Here is a 20,634-nt window from a genome sequence, read left to right as displayed (position 1 = left end):
GGCTTCCGCCTCCTCGTCTTGTGCCACTGTCTTCATGAGCATATCTCCTATGATAACGCCTTCTTCTGGAATCCCTCCTGAAGCACCTGCCTGAGGTTCGTTCTGAGGTGTCACTCTTTTCAGAAATATGTCCATGGTGGTTTGCTTGCTTTGTTTCTTCTTTTTCATCATAGATTTGCTTGTAAGCAGATAATACACCATGAACATTCCTCTCCGTTAATGAAAACCTTTCAGTGTTGGGCTTCATGTATTAAAACTTTTTAAGAAGCTTGTTGAGGTCTGTCAAAGCTTCTGCTAAACCCTTCACTATGAATCTTCTTGGGGGTTCTTCTTTTTCTTCTGAAGTTTCCTTTTCTCTTGCCTCTTCTTCCTCTATGCATTCCTGTTCCAGTTCCAACAACTCCTTAGTCACTTCCCAGAACCACCTCAAGGAGCTGCTCAATGTCATCCTCATCCACACACAGGAAAAAGCTGCTTGTCGTCTCAAGCACAGCCTTGTTGATTTTTGCAACCTCCTCATCCTTGGCAAATCCTTTGAAGTCATAGACGAACCTCTTAAGTGTCTTCTTCCAGACGACATTCAGACACTCCTTGGTGACATCATCCAAGACCAAGCAAGGCTGTTGATGCGGTCACAGGTGTTCTCGTCCTTCCAGAATTACATCAGTGTCTTCTCAGTGTCTTCCTCAGTCACAACAATGGCCTGGGCAAAGACCCTCCTCAGACAGCAGGCTTCCAAAGCTGCTGTAACTCCCGGATCCACTGGCTGGATCAGAGACGTGGTGTTTGGAGGGAGAAACAGCACTTTGATATTGGGATGATGATCACCAATAAACGGAGGCCATCTGGGAGTGTTACCAACAACAAGCAAAATCTTGAAAGGTATGTTCTCCAAACAGTACTTCTCCATTTTGCAGATATAGAAATTCAGGAGGGCATCTTGGGAGAGGAGGGTGGGTCATCCATGACGTCTTACTGCTTCTGTGGTACACTGGCAGCGTGTGCTTACTAATATGTTTGAAGACCACGGGGTTATCACTGTGCCAGATCACAAAGGGTTTCAATCTATAGCCTGCAACACGGCCCCCAAGCAATACTGTTAAGGATAACAAATCTGGCATTTACTTGGCCTCCTTACAAAGATGAAAGCATTTTTAGGCAACCATTTCCAGAATAAAGAATTTTCACCCATATTAGATATATGCTGTAATTTTCCTCCATAATCAGCTTACCTAGTTTCCCAAAATTCTTCAGGTGCCTTCACATCAGCACTGTCAGACTCACCACTCATTCACATTACGCAATGAAGAAGAATCTTTGAATCCTTTACATCTCCCTAAGCTAGCAGTGAATTCAACAGCATAGTCAGATTCAGCCTCTTTGTTGACCATTACAAATACACTGTTTGCATTGGCCATGATCATCATGGTACTAAGAGGGACATGCTTCTGGGTCTGGTCTTTAATCCAGGACATTAGAAGATGCTCCATGTCCAATATAGTCCCTTCTTGGATTTTTGTTAGTCTCATTGCCTTCAATGAAGAAGATCCTATAACAGCTCTGTCCCTTTGTTCTTGTTCTTCAAGAACTCAGCTATCGTGGAATGAGACATGCCTGAATGGTGAGCAATAACCATCACTGATAATCTATCATCATCGTCTTAATCACTTTTGTTTCCAGGTCAGTCACTCAATGTGGCCTCTTATTGGCAACATTAGCAATGGATTTAGCATGCTTAGGCGCCATGATGAATGGAACAATATGAGATTAAATCAAGCACAGGAGAAAATGAAGCAATCAAGAGACGTGGTAAACATGAGATATATGAGGCTGCTGGTGTAACATGCATACTGTTTTATAGCAAACTTTTAAAATCTAAAGAGTACACACTAAAATAACAATTAAAATTATAGTGTAGTAAATACATGAACCAGTAACATAGTCATTTATTATCATTGTCAAGTGTTATGTATTGTACATAATTATATGTGCTAAATTTTTACACCACAAGCAGCACAGGTTTGTTTACACTAGCATTACTACAAACATATGAGTAATGCATTGTGCTAAGATGTTAAGACAGCTATGACCTCACTAGGCAATAACAATTTTTCAGCTCCATTATAATCTTATGGAACCACCATCGTATATGGGTCCGTCGTTGACCAAAATGTCATTATGCAGCACATGACTGTAATAATGTTCACTTTTAAGGTAAACTAGGTGCATTTGCTGCAGATGCCACATAATGATTATAGCTACTACAAGCACCATTATCCCTTAGGATTCCCTTCTCTAGTCCTCAGCTTGGAATAAGGGTATTACTGAAGAAAAGACGCTTCTGAAAGGCGATCCATCCACCTACACCCAGCAATGATGTGACCAGTTAGCTCAAGAACCATACTAACAAGAGAAGCAGAAAAATCTTTTGGAGCCAAATACCTCATTGGCCAGCAGTCTGAAAGAGCGTCCATCTTGGACTCAGTTGCATCTAAAGGGATGCAGTAAGGACTGCTTTCTTGAAGTTAAAATAAAATTCGTAACACGCAAAAGAATTTTAGTTAATTTAAGTCCACTTGAAACTTCCAGGAGGAAGGAAGGAGGTGGGACTATCATAGATAAGACCTGCCTCTAACTTTCAGTAAACAATGTACTAAGGGCCTGTGTTCAACACCTTGCAAGAGATTAAGAGGAAATAGAGAGAATAAAGTAAGATTTCTCTCAATATTCATTTGAACGGTGTGGATGAAAAAGCGGCCACATGTTAAACCTGACAAGCTCAGGTGACTGAAAATAACTACATAGGATGACGTGAACATAAAAATTCCTAACTAAAAGTGGGTCATGGCAGGCAGTCACATCCTTGGCCTGTAGCTTCCTTGACAAAGGTCAATCTTTACCTTAAGTGAGCCTGTCTATTGTCTTTTATTCACCTAAAATAACATCCTTGGAATGTCAGTAATCCCTTTTTCTGAACCAGATTAGGAAAATACAGAATCCCTCATTATTATTCTTATCCTGATTACCATCTCGATGTGCTGTAAAAAGCGAACTATTAACTAACCTGTACCCACCTATGTGAAAGAAGTACCTGTCTCTCCAATTTACTCTTATCCAATCCCAGAGATTTCCCCACTTTGCTTTCTCCCACTCCCTTAATCTACCACCAGTGTATTTCATATAACCCTCCTCCTTTGATTCTATGTATGAAATAAACTGCAAATCGTGAGTTTACAGAGCATTTTCTCAATCCACTGAGATTTTGCTTCCCAGTAAATGTTGTCAGTTTGGCTCAAATAAACTCTTATAAGTTTTTTCTTAAGCTGGATGTTTTTTCATCGACAATGGTCAATTATAATTCAAATTATCCAACTTCACTACTTTCCCCAAAGTCAACCAGGGGACACACAATCAAATATAACTAGGTCACCTGACTTCCATGTCTAGCCATGGTGGAGTAATAGGGGATTTATCCTCCTATATGAAACAACTGAAAAAGAATAGATAAAATATACAATGATTTTCAGATACTGGACATTAGACAGGAAATCAGTGTAGAATGGTGATCACTGAGAGAGAGAAAGGAAATTAGGTGAGTCATATGACTCCCTAAGAGTTTCCAGGCTATGGCACAGAGAGAGAACTCAGAGCCCAACAGTCTCCCTTAGTTAAGGAGTCAGAGTTGGGAATTCAGGGAGGCCAAGGCAGCTGGAGCTTCCTGGGCAGTGTATTCAAGAGGACAAACCCACCCAAGAAAATTTTCAGCAGAGATCAGTGCACACCTGTGAAGCAACTGAGGCCACCCAAAAGGGGCAGGTAAAACAATCTGAGGTTCACACAACCACCATTCCCACCAGCCAGCATGGAAAAACTGTGTAATACACAGGGCATTCGGTAGAGCACTCTGAAAGGAACTGCAAGGGTACTGCCTCAGTGGGAGCAAAATTAACCCTGGTACCCCCTAACAAACTTGAAAGCAAAACCTCAAAAGGATCAGACTGTTTCTAAGTAACGTGAATGCGTCCCAAAACAAAGCTTAAGAATATTTATAGTCTTATGAAAATACCCAGCACCTAACAGGATACATATATTGCATAATGTCTAGCATCAAATTAAAAATTACCAGTGATGTAAAGAAATAGGAAAATATGATCTGTAAGAGGAAAGCAAATTAACAGAAAGCAACCCAGAAATGACACAGATGATAGATTAATACACAAGAACAACAAAAGAGTTACAACAATATTCCATTTGTTCAAGAAACTTAAGGAAAGTAAGAGCGTGTTAAGGAGAGGAATTGATTTTTTAAAGATCCAAAATGAACTTCTAGAAATGGGGGAAAATAGTGCCTGAGATGAAAAAAACACGGATGGAATTAAAAGTAGATTACACATTGCAGAAAAAAGGGTTAGTGGACTGAAGACAAAGCAATAAAAATGATCCAAACAGATACAAAAGAAAAAAGACAGGGAAAAATGAACAAAACATCCTTGAATGGTGAGTGAAAAACTCATATAGTCATATATGTGTACATAATTTGAGTTCCTGAAGGAGAGGAGAAAGGGTACATAAAAACTAGTTGAAGAAAAATGGCCAAATCATTCCAAATTTAATGAAAAGTATAAATCCAAAAGCCCAAGAAATTCAATCAAACCCAAAGCACAAAAAAACATGAAAAAAAACTACAGCAAGTCACATTATAATTAAATGACTTAAAAACTAGTGAAAATCTTAAAAGCAGGCAAAATTTAAAAAAAAAGTTATGTATAGCCAAAGAAAAGATAAAAATAACAGCAGTCTTTTCAGCAGAAATACAAACACAAAAGACAAAGGAGCAGCATCTTTAAAGTAACGTTTTTAAAGGAAAAAAGTCAACCTAGAATTCTATACCCAGAAAAAATATCTCTTAAATACTAAGGCAAATATATATATTTTCTTCAGACATTCAAAGGTGAAAAGAATTCATCACCAGCAGACTTTCAGTATAAGTAATTTTAAAAGAAATCCTTCAGGGGGCCAGCCCGGTGGCTCAGGCGGTTGGAGCTCCATGCTCCTAACTCCGAAGGCTGCTGGTTCGATTCCCACATGGGCCAGTGGGCTCTCAACCACAAGGTTGCCAGTTCAATTCCTCGAGTCCCGCAAGGGATGATGGGCATCGAACCCTGCAACTAAGGATTGAACATGGCACCTTGAGTTGAGCTGCCACTGAGCTCCCGGATGGCTTCAGTTGGTTGGAGCATGTCCTCTCAACCACAAGGTTGTCAGTTCGACTCCTGCAAGGGATGATGGGGCTGCGCCCCCTGCAACTAGCAACGGCAACTGGACCGGGAGCTGAGCTGCGCCCTCCACAACTAAGACTGAAAGGACAACAACTTGACTTGGAAAAAAGTCCTGGAAGTACACACTTTTCCCCAATAAAGCCTTTTCCCCTTCCCCAATAAAATCTTTGAAAGAAAGAAAGAAAGAAAGAAAGAAAGAAAGAAAGAAAGAGAAAAAGAAATCCTTCAGGATGAAGGAAAATGGTACCAGATGGAAATGTGCATCTACGCAAAGGAATGAAGAAGACTGGAAATGAATAATGTATGAGTAAATATGAAATACTTAAAATTTTTTTTTTACTCTCAATAGAAGATTGTTTAAAAATATCAATATATGCAGGACTTATATGTCGAAGTAAAATATATAATAACAATAGCAAAAAGCTAGGAGAGGGTAAATGGAAATATAATAATTAAGGTTCTTAGGCTATACATTAAGTAGTATAATGTATGCCATAAACCCTAAAGCAACCACTAAAAATCACAAGAAAGATCACTGCTAATAAGTCACCAAATGAGATGAAATGGAATAAAAAATACTCAGTTAATCCTTAAGAAGGCAGAAAAAGAGTAAAAGGGGAACAGGGAACAGATGGAACAAACAGAAAGCTAATAATGCAGGAGATACAAGGTGTGACAATTAAGTTCGCAAACTTGTTTAAACGAGGTTGCTAATCTTTTTTGATATCAGAGGGATTATTCATTATGAATTTGTACCAGCTGGACAAACAGTTAACCAAGTTTACTATTTGGAAGTTTTGAAAAGGCTGCATGAAAAAGTTAGACGACCTGAACTTTTCGCCAACAATTCATGGCTCTTGCATCATGACAATGCACCAGCTCACACAGCACTGTCTGTGATGGAGTTTTTAGCCAGTAAACAAAGAACTGTATTTTTAGCCAGTAAACAAAGAACTGTATTTTTAGCCAGTAAACAAAGAACTACTCACCTGATCTGGCCCCCAATGACTTCTTTCTTTACCCAAAGATAAAGGCATATTGAAAGGAAGATATTTTGATGACATTCAGGACATCAAGGGTAATACGACGACAGCTCTGATGGCCATTCCAGAAAAAGAGTTCCAAAATTGCTTTGAAGGGTGGACTAGGTGCTGGCATTGGTGCATAGCTTCCCAAGGGGAGTACTTCGCAGGTAACCATAGTGATATTCAGCAATGAGGTATGTAGCACTTTTTCTAGGATGAGTTTGCAAACTTAATTGTCTGACCTCGTATAAACCCAAACATATCAATAATTACATTACAAGTAAATGTTCTAAATACCCCCATTTCAAGGGAGATTCTGAAGTTGGATGGAAGCCGCAACTACATGCTGCCTACAAGAAATCTACTTTAAATAAAAAGACACCAAAAACTGGGAAGATACTCCATGCTGATGTTAGTCAAAAGAAAACTGGAGTGGCTATATAAATATCCGACCAAGTAGGTTTCAGAGAAAAGACTATTAGCAAGGACAAAGAAGGTCATTTCATAATAAAAAATGGGTGAATTAATCAAGAAGACATGACATTCCTAAACAGTCATGCACCTAATCACAGTACTTCAAAATACATGAAGCAAAAAGTAACAGAACTTCAAGGAGAAATAGATAAATCTACAATTATCACAGAAAATTGAAAACCACTCTTTCTATAATTGACGGAACAAGTAGGCAGAAAGAAAATCAAGGATATAGAAGACAAGAACTTTACCAACCAACTTGACCTACCTGACATTTACAGCATACTCCACCCAAAAACTGAATATACATTTTTCACTCTCACACAGAACATTTACCAAAACAGTTTATATTCTGAATCATAAAACAAACCTAAATAAATTTTAGGATTCAAAAAATTCAAATGTATGCTCCCCTTTCCATAGTAGGCGGGTGTAACTGGTGACTGCAAGCTAAAAACCCCATTTCCCAGGCTCCCTCCTTGTATATAGATGGTGACTACTCCTCATCAATAAAATCTAGGTAAAAGAGGCCAAAGAAATTTAGAATGGGGGACCTCCTCATCTTTGTCTTGTCTCTTCCCTAGGCTGACAGCAGAGAATTCTGAAGTCTGAGGGGGTGGAGAAGTACATGACAGAAGGTATCCAAGACCCTGAATCACCCATGTAGAGGAATGTCATCTATCAAAATGATAACCTAATACATGAATGAGAATTAAAGTTATTTACTGTGTTTAGCCAATAAATTGTGGACTTTGTTTTAAAAGCAACTAGCATTATTCTAATACAGGAAGCTTCTAAAGAGTTTTATGCAGAGGAGTGATATGATTTGATTTACATTTTAAAAGGATTGCTCTGTTATGTTAAGAATAGTTTGTAAGGAGGCAAATGTGGAAGGAGACAGACTAGTTAAGAGATGACAGTAATCTAGGGAAGAGATGGTATCTTGAATTAGGGTGATAGTAGTGCAAGTATTGAGGAGTAGTCATATTCTAGAAATATTCTGAAGGTAAAACTAACAAGATTTTTCTGACAGATTAGATGAAGACTGTGAGAAAAAGAAAAGTCAAGCAAACCCTTAGAAATTGGAAAGATGGAGCTGCCAACCAACTGAGACATGGAAAGTCAGAGATAAAATGGGTTAGATGGGGTGAAGCAGTGGACAGAGATATCAGAAGATCAATTTTGAACACTGAGTTTGAGAAGTCTATCAATTACTCAAAGAAAATTTCAAGCGGGCAGCCAACTTACATCAATCTAATGTTTAGGATATACGTCTGAATTAGAAATACATACCGTGTTTCCCCGAAAATAAGACCTAGCCAGACAATCCGCTCTAATGAATCTTTTGGAGCAAAACCTAATATAAGACCCGGTATTATATTATATATTATATTATATTACATTCCATTATATTATATTACATTATATTATAAAGAATAGGTCTTATATTATAGTAAAATAAGACCGGGTCTTATATTAATTTTTGCTCCAAAAGACGCAGTAGAACTGATTGTCCGGCTAGGTCTTATTTTCGGGGAAACACGGTGTTTGGAAGTTGTCCACATATAAATCACCAACTAAAGGAGAGTAAATAGAAATGAGTTCCAAGAACTGATCCCTGGGATATTCTGACATTAAGAGGTTGAGGAGAAAAAGGAGAATCTAACACAGGAGACAGAGATGGGACCAGTGAGGTGGGAAGAAACCGAAGAGTACAGCATCTTGGAAGCCAAGTAAAGTCAATCAAAAAAGAAGTGATCAACTGTGTCAAATTCTGATAGGTCCAGTAAGACAAAGACTAAAAATTGCTCATTGGTAATTCTATTCTTAATATTTTGAAGAACCTCCACACTGCCTTCCATAACGGCTGCACCAGTCTGCATTCCCACCAACAGTGTATGAGGGTTCCTTTATCTCCACAGCCTCTCCAACACTTGTTACTATTTGTCTTGTTGATGATAGCCATTCTAACTGGGGTGCGGTGGTATCTCCTTGTGGTTTTTATTTGCATTTCTCTGATGACTAGCGATGTTGAACATTTTTTCATACGTCTATTGGTCATTTGTATGGCCAATACAATACAAAAATGTTCAACATTTCTCCTCTTTGGAGAAATGTCTCTTCAGGTCCTCTGGCCGTTTTTTAATTGGATGGTTTGTTTTTTGTGGTTGAGTTGTATGAGTTCCTCATATATTTTGGATATTAGCCCCTTACTGGAGGTGTTGTTAGCAAAAATCTTCTCCCATTCAGTTCGTTGCCTCTTTATTTTGTTGATGGTTTCTTTTGCTGGCAGAAGCTTTTTAGTTTGATATAGTCCCATTCATTCATTTCAGTTTTCACTTCCCCTGCCTTTGAGGTCAAATTCATAAAACCCTCTTTAAACCCAAGATCCATAAGTTTAGCACCTGTTTTTTTCTATGCAGGTTATTGTTTCAGGTTTTATGTTTAGGTTTATGATCCATTTTAAGTTAATATTGGTACATGGTGACAGACAGCAGTCCAGTTTCATTCTTTTGCATGTGGCTTTCCAATTCTCCCAGCACCATTTACTGAAGAGGCTGTCTTTTCTCCATTGTATGTTTTTGGCTTCTTTGTTGAAAATTTTCTGTCCATATTTACGTGGGTTTGTTTCTGGGTTTTCAATTCTATTCCATTGGTCTGTGTGTGTGTTTTCCTGCCAATACCATGCTGTTTTGATTATTGTTGTTCTGTAGTACAAGCTGAAGTCAGGGACTGTGATACCTCCAGCATTTTCTTAGGATTGCTTTGGCTATTCGGGGTCTTTTGTGGTTCCATACAAATCTGATGATATTTTGACCCAGCAATCCCTCTCCTGCGTATCTACCCAAAAAACCTGAAAACATTTATCCATAAAGGTATATGTGCTCCAATGTTCACTGCAGCTTTATTTACAGTGGCCAAGACATGTAAACAACCAAAGCGTCCTTCGATAGATGAATGGATAAAGAAGTTGTGGTATACGTACACAATGGAATACTATTCTGCCGTAAGAAAAGATAAAATAGTGCCATTTGCGACAATATGGAGGGATCTTGAGATTATTATCCTAAGCGAAATAAGTCAAACAGAAAAAGTCGAGACCCATATGATTTAACTGATGTATGGGATATAAAACTGAAAGCAACAAAGGAACAAGGCAAACAAAGAAACAAAAACTCACAGACAATAGTTTAGTGGTTACCAGAGGGTAAGGGGGGAGAGGGTAGTAAATGAAGGTAAATGGGATCAAATATATGGTGATAGAAGGAGAATTGACTCTGGGTGGTGAACATACAATGTGATATATAGATGATGTAATACAGAATTGTACACTTGAAACCTATGTAACTTTACAAACCATTGTCACCCCAATAAACTTTAATTTAAAAAAAATTGCTCATTGGTAAAGAAAGTTTTGTTTTATTTTTTTGTTGTTGTTGTTGTTGGGAAAATAACATGTAAATATGCTAATGAAATAATCCAGAGAAAGGGAGGAAATTATGATTATAGGAGAATGAGGGAAAATTTCTGGAACCATGTCTTTAAGTAGTTGAGGTAACAGGATTAGATGCACAAGTGCCCAATAAGCATTTAATTCTATAGTTAACAGAGTACATAAATACAGTTACAAAGTACATAAATACACTTACAAGTTACATGAATACATATACTTGTAAATAATTAGGCTATAGTGAACTGTGATTATAAAGTCCATCTATAAGGGTATCCCTCAAAAGTGGTCTTTCTAGAGAACAGTGCTTGAATATTCATTACTATTTCCACTTCAGTAATTGTCAAAAAGCTATTAGAAGGCTCAACAAAATGGAAGAGAGACATCCTGGGATTACTTTAATTGACCTTAACTGTTTCCAGTAACCACTCCATGGCAGTAGATATTCTAGCTACATAGGATTCATAAGTGAGGCACCAATGAGCAATTCTAGAATAACGGCATTCCCATTACTCAAAGTCTTCTAAACAGTCACTACTGTGAGGTTTTCAAACAATTTCAGAAGTAGAGAAATCTGTCATTCTTGGGAATATTTCAACGGTATTGTTGTATGGTTTCAGGCACTTGTAAAAACTACCAAATTCCAAACAGCTGTCTCAACTTTGGCTCTAGAGTTAGTTCATTAATTTAGCAGGGTTAAGAAGCTGCCGAGGAACGTAATTTTCACTAATGAAAATGGGTACATAATCCATTCTGAATTACTGTCCTTATTTAAAAGATTATGTCCTAAAGCATTTATAAGCTTATGTAGTGGTGTTTTAGGCATACGAACAACAAATATTATTTTAAATTCATAGGCCCTATAGAAAATAAAATTATCAAGCACATAATTCTAACATTTATGTAACAAAAGTTTCATTGCACTATTCCAACAGTCAGCATTAGCAAGAGGTGTGCTCTTGAGACTTAGAAAGAACTACTTTATAAAAAAAGTAACAAATTCTGACACGCACAGCTCTAAGTAAACAGCTAAGTAACTAGTAAGCTAAGTAACAGTTTTCATTTTGACTCCATGTCATCTTCCATCTCATTAGGAAAATTAAGTATACATTTTAATAAAATGAAGTATTTTCAATGTAACACCCAAAGAAATTTTTCATAACTAATGTCCTTGTATCCTAAATGTAACTCATAAACCGTATGTTGTAATATGTTAATACTAAAAGCAAACAAACAAAAACACACTCCATTAAACATGAACCATCTACTACAAATCAGTGATTCTTACCATTAATCTCACACTCCTTTGCAAATCAGATGAAAGCTATGCATATAATTTCAGGGAACTCATAGATGCCTTGAAGCCTATCTATGGGTCTCTGAGGTTTAAAGAATCTCTGATTAACTGAAAAGAATGGAGTCCAAAATCGATCCAAGAACATATGAAAACTATATATGAATAAAAGAAGAATTATAACATACAATGAAAAAAATGGATGCTTCATTAACATAATATTTACCTAAATGGCTATTCACAGAGAAACTATAATAAATCTCCATAAACATGAATGCTTTAAAGAGTTAAATGTAAAAAAAAAACAAAAATTATAAAATACTATAACAAAATATAGAAAATGTACATAATCTCGGTTGGGAGAAGTCTTCTTAAACAACGTAAGAAACCTACTTGCCTATATTGATAGACTTGACTATAAATTTTATAACTTCTGTATAAGGCTTTAGCCTTTTAGATCAGGCCCTGGAGTGGTCTCCCTTAGTTGAGGGGTCCTCTGGGCAGTGAGAGACCAATGGAAAAAATACACCATTAAGTCAAAGGGCAAATGACAGACTTGGAGAAAAACAGATGTAAAACAGATGACAGATAAAAGATTACTAATTCTAATATTTAAAAAAACTAAAAATTGGTAGGATAAACTATCCAATAGACAAATAAAACTGAACTAACAAGTAAATGATGTTCAACCTAATTAGAAGTTGAGGAAATGTAAATTAATGCAACAATATATCATTTCACAGCTTTAGACTGGCAAAAATTAAAAGCTTACAGCATTCAGTGTTTGTGAGCTGGCAGCGTAGATTACAGTAACCTTTTGGAAAATAATTTTTTTTGGAAAGTAACAGATTTTTAAATCTATTAAAGTATAAAATACATATATCCTTTGTTCCAGCAATCCCACAGATAGAATTTATCATAGTGAAAATGATACCAACACATAAGGAGTTAAGTGGGCATATAAGGATGTTTCTTGTAACATTTTTTTATAATACCAAGAATGGAAAGGAAAAAAAAAAGAAGGAAAAAGGTGTGGGGGCGGGGGTGGACTGAATGTCCACTATCGACACAAATGGCTTAATAATTTATGATACACGCATACTATGCAGTATCACACAGCTATTAGAATAAGTCAAATGTGTATGTATTGACTTGGAAAGATGTCTATGGTACTATATGACAAAGGAAAATACAGAGTAACATGTATACTATGATCCCATATTCATTTAAAAAAAAAACAACTGTGATATTGGGGGGGTTTTTTTTAGGAATTCTTGTGTATATATACTTAATTTCCCAAGTGGTCACCTGGTCACCTAAGTTTTGAACACATCTATTCCTCTATTAGAGATCTCACCATCAATACTCTCAAATCAAGGTGTGTAAGGCATTATCAAACAATACAATCCTTTGGAACCTTCTACAAAAAGAAGATAAACAGTAAAAACTATTTTTAAGAGCAAAAATGTTTAATAGTTTTTCTAATGCCAAAATAAAAAATGCTTTTTAATATTGTGATTTTACACTTACAGAAAACAACCACGGACTTTTTTTTCCTGTAGCAGAAATAAGCTATCTATTTCAGTCGCTTCATTGGGTAATATAATTATGTTCATTATACAGATATAAACAAGGGCCAGACATTACACTAAACCAATTCCTTTGTGTCAGAAATTGGATTTTCTCAGAATGATATTCATTCTTAGCAATAAATGCTGTTAAACATTGGCATTACAGTTTAAAAATTCTATTCAAAGTGCCAAATCTTAGCGTAATGTTAACATAAAGTCCCAAGCAGCCTGGTATATTTAAAGGAACACTTGCCTTGAAATCAGACATACCTGGGTTCCAACACTGGTTTTGACACTTATTAGCTATGTGGTCAAGTTATAGAATCTTCAAGCCTGTTCCTGCATCTGTAAAAATGGCTTTCTATGGTGTTCTTGGAAAATCAAATAAGAATTATCACATATGAAAGTGCCTAGTACTGAGACTGGCTGTCAAATTTCCTTCTGCCTTCGTTTCCTAAGGAATATTACTAACTGGCAGCATTTATTTTAGTACTGCCTTTTATATGACTTTTTTTTAATCAAAATATTGCTGATAAAAAGTTATAATTTGCCATGTTTCTGCATCTCCAGAGAATTATTAATTCCTTCAAGTGCTTTGTATTTGAAGCTCCTTTACTTGGCTCATTTTTGAGAATTATTTACTTTGATCTACATTTACTATTTCTGGTAGAATTTAAAGGTTTATTTTTTAAAAATCACCAAAAAAACCCAAAACATTGTTTTCTACCTGTGGCTTTCTACATTCTCAGATAACTCTTTTTTTAAAATCATTCAGGTTGTGCCTGTGGAAACCACATTCAAGTATTATGAAAAAAAAATGTTAGGCACGAAAGAAAATAAAAAACTGAGGTTACCCTAACCCACTGTAATGTATCTAAGAAATCCATATGGTAATACAACAAAGAATAAGTACAAATTTTAACATAACTTTCAAATGTCTCTAAGAGGAGTCTTTTTTTTTTCTGTAAAGATGGATCATTAATGAGGCTAGAATATGACCCTGAATGCTGCTAAATGGATCCAAACAAAAAGAAAAAGCATATTGGCCAACCTTCAACATTTAGAGTGACTATTTTTCCATCATATAAGATATATATTAATAAAATCACAGTATATAAATTTGATATCTCTTCAAAACTGTACAGGGTAAGTTTTACCCTAGAGTTGAGGACTGGAATTATCCTTAGCTCCTCTTCGACTTTAGTTGAACTTCAGTTAGATCTGATTGATGCTCTCTGATACACACACATCTTTGTAAAATGTCTCCAAAGCTTTTGTCTACCAAAACTGCAAATAATCATCTACTACTTGTAATATTACAATTATTTTCTGATACATTTTCCCTAAATACCAATCATCACCCACAGCAGCATCTAGCTATTCTTAGTCTAAGTTATACTGCTGCTGGTATTTTATTGCTTGCTTCTCAAAAAGTATTTAAAATGATGCTGAGGTGAAAGTGTACGCATAAAAATACTTCATATTAATTTTCCATATTAAAATTACAGCCTCTTGAGCTGATTTTTAAGTGTCTTGTACATTTTTAAATCAAAATGTATCGCTGACATTCTTTTACCACTCCCTCCCCATCCCAAGCTCCTCCCAAATGCCCAAGTTTTCCACTAATATGAAAGTACCTATTAACCTGTGCATTTTTCTGGTCTTTCATAACTTCACTATCCAACTTTTTGTACTTCAGACTTCTTCTCCCATTCAAGTAAGCACTGTTAACTCCTTACGGTACTAAACCATATGGTTAACTTTTTGCATAATCTTACTTTTCCTTTCATAAACTCTAATCTCAATAATTCCCCTTCAGTGTTCCCACCTCTTCTAAATTCACCAACACTGCCGCGAAGCAATGCACATATATGGTATATCCTTATCTTAACCCGAAATATTAATCAGGTTAGCGCCACTAAAAAACAATTTACACGCCTGGATGCCTCGTTTCAGTACCTCGTTGAAGCGTTGGGTTTGCTTTCCTGTCCTACCTGGGCAGCCTATTTTCTCCCGTCAGTTGTGTGGTCCCTTGCTGCCCCCAGCACAAGAGTGCAACTCACTACAGCGTATTTCTTTCGCTCACCATCATTCCTAGCAACTCCCTCCATTTCTGCGCATCTATCCCTCAGTGAACCTCCCCATTCCCAAAAGATCCCGTATCCAGGTGCCCACTTCTCAAATTAGAATACGCGTCGCCTGACATTGCCGGGCTTTTCGGACGGCGGCTAAGAGAACACACAGGCTGGGCGTTTCTGTCTCCTCCAGCGGTACCCGCTCCCCACCGAGTTCGGTCTTCCCTTGCTCTCTCCCTGTGCAATGCCTACTTTGGGGTACCCCTTCGGCTCCGAGCCCAACCTTGCAACATCTGCCCTGTGACCTCGCGAGCCCAGCACGCCACTCAAGCTTAATTCCCCCTTCTCGGAGCTTCAGCTCTCGACGTCCCCAGCCCCAGCTCTCTTTGCAGCCGCTTCCAGCCTCCTGCCCCGCGCAAGACCTCATGTTAGACGAACGCCCACTTGCTCGGGGAGCAACACCTCCCCGGCCCGGCCCCTTCCACACCACTCACTCAGCCCGGAGTGGCTCTGCTCCTCACCTAGCTTCGATCGGGACTCCTCCAGTTTCTGGATTTGGTTCTCCAAGAAGAGCATTGCCACCGCGAAGGCCACCACCGCCAGCAGCTGCAACTTGGGCGGCATCATAATCCTGAGGAGCCCCATGAAACACGCTGCTCGGGATCAAGACATACCGCGGGGGGCGGGGATCGGGGCCCCAGAGGCGAGGGAGACGCCGGCAGGAGCCCACCGAGCGGGTAGAAAGGCAAGGAGAGCGCGACAGCGGGAGAACCACCGCAGCGACCCCCCTTCTTGCCTCCCCAGTCCCCCGCCCCCAGGCACCAGCACCAACGCCGCCGGTGCCCGCGTCTCCTCGGCCGACTCAACGGCCGCCCCCTCCAAAAGCCCGCGCAGCAAACACTGCGCGAAGCGGCTGCCGGGCTCTCGCCTCCCTCTACTGCCTCAGTCACCGACCCCCGTTCCTGCCTGCCTGCCTCGCTCCCTTCCTTCCTTCCCTCCCTCTTTTGCTCGCGGCCGCGCGCTCCTCCACCAGCGATGCGGCTGCGGCTGCGCCGCCCCCGGCCCCGCCCCCTGCCCATCCCCCTCCGCTACCACGCGCACGCATCCACGTACGCTGCTCGGCAACCAGAGGCTCCACCCTCTGCTCCCGTTCAGCTGTGCTTATTGGAGCGAGGAATCCCGGCGCTTCGCTTGGTTCGCGGTATGGTTGGTTTCCTTTGCCATAGGTGTCAACCAAAGAGGCATTCGATTGGATAAACTTGACAAGGAGGCAGGCCGACACTGACGAAGGCGGAGCCTCTTGGCGGCTTGACGAAACGTCGTGTAGGAAAGGAAGGAGCCCAAGAGGCACAGATTTGGGGAGTTTAGGAAAGTGCCTGACATGGGTTATCGAAAGGACCCACGACTTTATATTTATATCGAATGTAAAGACGTTTGATCACCTTTAAACTTCCGTATGCCCTTGTGTAATCTATCTCTGCAGACTAAGAGATTTGGTGGCAACCGGCCTTTAGCCTTTTAGATCAGGCTCTGGAGTGGACTCCCCGAGTTGAGGGGTCCTCTGGGCGGAGAGACACCAACGGAAAACGGTAGCGATGGCGGCTGGGCCGGGTGAATGGCTTGGGCCGGCGTTTGGGCTGCGGTTGCTGTTGGCGTCAGTGCTTCACGCGGTGAGTGGAGATCACCTCCACGGCAACCCCAGAGCGAGAGGGAGGGACTGCTCCGAGGAAGACGGAACGTTCTGTTCCTTTGGGAGCCACACTGGAAAAGGGTGGAAGGACTGGGCTTCCTTAGCCTCTGCTGCGGCCGGAATGCGACGTGGCTTATTTCCTCGTTTGATGCTTATCCTTCCCTGCCCGGGGTTTCTACGGTTTTTTTTTGTTTTTTTTTCCTGGCTTCAGACTATCTTGAGTACTTATCTTCTCTTGCAGAGCTCAAGCTAAAAACAACTGCATATCACACGGTGGGGGGAAAAAGGGAATACATTTCGAAAAGGAATGAAAACTGTTTTTCATTGGGCAGAAAAAAACCGTTCGTTATGACAAGGTTCACAGATCTTAAAGGAAAGCCCTCAAGTCTTTGGTCCAGGGTACACTTCCTATTTACTTCTTCCTCTCGATTATTATTAGTCTCTCTAATTCCGTTAGCCTTTTACGTCCGTTCTCTGTCATTCACATAGCGCTGGGTGCACTTAAGTGTTGTTTGTGGTTTTAAACAACGTTGTTGCAATGACGGACTATTCTGTACCAAAGCATAACTTATTTTTGAAATTGATTTTCTGAAACGATAGTCGTCATCGCGTTTAAAATCGGGTGGTTTTTTTTTTTTTTTTCGTTTTTCTCCAATAACAGAGTAGATGTGTTCTTCATCTTTCAAAGGGGAAACACTAATTTTGACTCATTTTCCTATTCACTCACGAACAATTTAATATTAAAGCCTCCCAAGAAATTTGCAACCCATGTTTTGCTATGTGAATAATAAAACTTTTTAAATAGGCATTGTGCTGGGATCTTTTACACTTTTTTTTTTTAATCAGCTTAATTCTTCAGGTATTCTCTTTACGGAGGCTGCTGAAAAGTTTTCTCCTAGGAGACCAGGTTTAATTGATTTATGCAAGGTTTGGGGGAGTTAGGGCTAATACAAAGACTTCTGTAAACACCCCTGCTTTTCTTTCATCAACGAGTTTGAATATCCTGCCTGCTTGTGCAACCATAACTAAGAGGTGGATTGCTCTCTAGTTAGCATTACTGTGCTCCATTAATCAGGTAGTTCATGCCCTAGAAATTACTGGAAGACCCCTCTCTAAACTTGCTACTGAAGGTATTTTTGTGTGGTTTTTTTTTTGCAAATGTTAGGTAATTGGAGTTCATCACTATACAGAGATAAAAAGGAATGACATTTCAAGTTGCCTTCTCCTGGTTTCCCTGTTTCTTTGTTCTATGGCTGTATAACCACCCCAAAACTGAATGGCTTACAATGATGATATCTCCTAATTCTGTGAGTCTGCTGAGCAGTTCCTCTTGATTTCCGCTGGCCTCATTTATGTAGCTGTCTAGAGCTAATAGGTCAGCTGGACTGAAAGGCCCAAGATGGCTTCATTTTTAGTTGATGCTGACTGTCAGCTGGGCAACTTGGTTCTCCTTTATGTGGCCTCTCATCCTGCAATAGGCCAAACCAACTTTTTTGCGTGGTAGTCTCAGAGCAGCACTCCTGAAAAGCAAAAGCTGCAGTGCCTTCTAAAGCCTAAGCCTTAGAAATCACATATATCACTTACACCTCACAGTATTTGTCACAGCAAATTACCAGACCGGTGTAGATTTCAAAGGTGGGGAAATAGACTCCATCTCTGCATGGGAGGAGTGACATAGTTACATTGCAAAGAAGTGAAGATACCAGGATAAAGGAGTTTATGGCCATTAAACAAGCTACCACAGTGACCATGCACAGAATTTAAGCCAGAAACTTGAGTGTTATCTTTGACTCCTTCCTTTCCATGCATACTTCACATCCAGGCAATTACCAAGTCTGATTGATTTTACTTACCAAATTTTTCTCAAATCCATCTAGTTCTTGTTAATCACTCTTCAGGCCACCAACGTCTCCCTCCTTAGAAATAACAGCCTCCTGGTTCACCCTTTGAATTATCAGAGTCTACATGGTTGGCTTGGTCAGCTTCCCAATTGCCTAAGCCAGAAATTACTCATTTTAAATTCTTCTCTTTGTCTCTCACACTCTGAATCCAATTAGTCATCGAACCCTTAAAAATCTCCACGCCAGTCCATTTAATCCTGTCTCCACTTAGGTAGTACCCACATTCAAGCCACCATCTTTGCCTGCCTAGAATTACCAGCTTCCTTAACTGGTCTCTCCATCTCCTTTTTTCCCTTTTTAATCCAGTCTCTACAATGCTTCCAAAGTCATCTTTCTAAAACTTAAGTCAGTCATTATTAAAACTCTTCAGTGGTTCTCTGTTGCTTTTAAAGTGAAGTCTGTCCTCCACGTTCCTTAATAAGGCCTTTTTGACCTGATACTTGTTTGTCTATCCAGGCTCAATTCCCAGTGTTGACCCCTGCTGGGAGAGCAAAAATGTAGAGGTGGAGAATTGGGAATTCCTTTAGTATATCTCACATACCATATTCTCCCTTACCAGGCCTAAAGTAAGGTATTTGGATAAAATACAGGACTCAACATCCCATTTACAGATTTACAAAATCAAATATATAGCACTCTCCTTTGCATATTCTATCATCATACTTTATGCTGTATTACACAAATCTCCGATCTTAACCGCACCATAAGTCTGTGTATGTATGTGTATCCCTGCACTCTGCCTGCTCCCATGCCAATTAGAATATAGCCAAAGGCAATACAAGGACCATTTTTCTTTCATATTTTATATTGTGCCTTACATGTATTTGTTCATTTACATCCCTCTGAGGTGTGACTAGCCTGCTAGTTCATTTGTGTCAGTTCCTTGCTATTAAAGTCATCAACATATCTGAAGTTTGTAGAGCAGTGAGTGTAGAGATAATGAACCCCACTCACTCCTACAAATACAAAATGACTCTGAAAATAGGAAGGGAGTCCTGAGTAATTCACCCTTCTTGGACTGTTTTAGCTTCCTCAAGGTTTATTCCCGTCTCTTCTGTAATGATTAGTGTTTTTAAGAAAAGAAGGCAATAAAATCCTTGAAAATGAAGAGGCGTGTGTGTGTGTGTGTAGGATTGTTGGGAAAACACTTCGAAGCTAGAAAAACTGCATTTCACAGTTAGCCTGGGGGGAGGGGATGCCAGGTGGAATAAGTAGTTGGCAGTAATAACAATAACACAAATCTTTGGAACCTGACAGATGAATAAAAAGAGAGTAAGAGACTTTCTTGGCTCCTACTAGTGTGGGTAGAGAACTTAGCTCCTGCTTCAATGTACACCTCTGAGTGCTTAGACTGCACAAGTTGAGTTTTTATCACTGGCTGTGCTTTTGAATAGCTCTAATTTAAAGTTAATAGCAACGCAGAGTTATCAGCATTCCAATGAGGTGACAACTGGGAGGATATAAAGTAATTTAATCTGAAAATACATTCTGAGTATGATTAAGCATTAGAAAAGTAATATTTTAGTATGGCCTAAGGGAGCTGTTTTATAGAGCACCCAAGAACTAAGTGGTATTCAATTCTTCATTCAGCTCATACATAGATACTTTCATTCAGAAAAGCTTAGTGCTGAAAGCAGATGATACTGTGTATCATTGACTCTGAGACACAACCTTCCCCCACCCTTTCTTCACAGGTTAACATCTGGATCAGTCATATTTCAATGGGTGGCACAATTATAATTGTCCACGTTTTTATTACTATTCTTAATGGTACATACAATAATGGAAAATCACAGATTCTGTGAATTATGGTAGTTATTAATAGTGGTTAAGCGTTTTGCTGGCGGGCCAGAATTAGAATTTTGATGCTGCCA

General features: G+C 39.1%; 2 protein-coding genes across 3 annotated transcripts in view; one reads left to right on the top strand and one right to left on the bottom strand.

The window, feature by feature from the left end:
- The window catches only part of HS2ST1 (heparan sulfate 2-O-sulfotransferase 1), a 172,997-nt gene extending 156,774 nt beyond the window's left edge, over positions 1-16,223 (bottom strand). Inside the window, exon 1 of one of the 2 annotated variants that reach the window (XM_019751748.2) lies at positions 15,691-16,223. In XM_019751748.2, coding sequence (XP_019607307.1) covers positions 15,691-15,814 — 124 coding nt within the window. In that variant the 5' untranslated portion in view covers positions 15,815-16,223. The remainder of the gene's footprint in view (positions 1-15,690) is intronic. The other variant, XM_019751747.2, reaches the window with a different exon arrangement.
- Positions 16,224-16,482: 259 nt separating this feature from the next.
- SELENOF (selenoprotein F) overlaps positions 16,483-20,634 on the top strand; it is a 33,917-nt gene continuing 29,765 nt past the window's right edge. Inside the window, exon 1 of the mRNA XM_019751769.2 lies at positions 16,483-16,839. Coding sequence (XP_019607328.1) covers positions 16,765-16,839 — 75 coding nt within the window. The 5' untranslated portion in view covers positions 16,483-16,764. The remainder of the gene's footprint in view (positions 16,840-20,634) is intronic.

The sequence above is a fragment of the Rhinolophus sinicus genome, linkage group LG06 (assembly GCF_036562045.2).
Source record: "Rhinolophus sinicus isolate RSC01 linkage group LG06, ASM3656204v1, whole genome shotgun sequence".
NCBI classification, from domain to species: Eukaryota; Metazoa; Chordata; class Mammalia; order Chiroptera; family Rhinolophidae; genus Rhinolophus; species Rhinolophus sinicus.
This window is presented reverse-complemented; position numbering and strand designations above follow the sequence as displayed.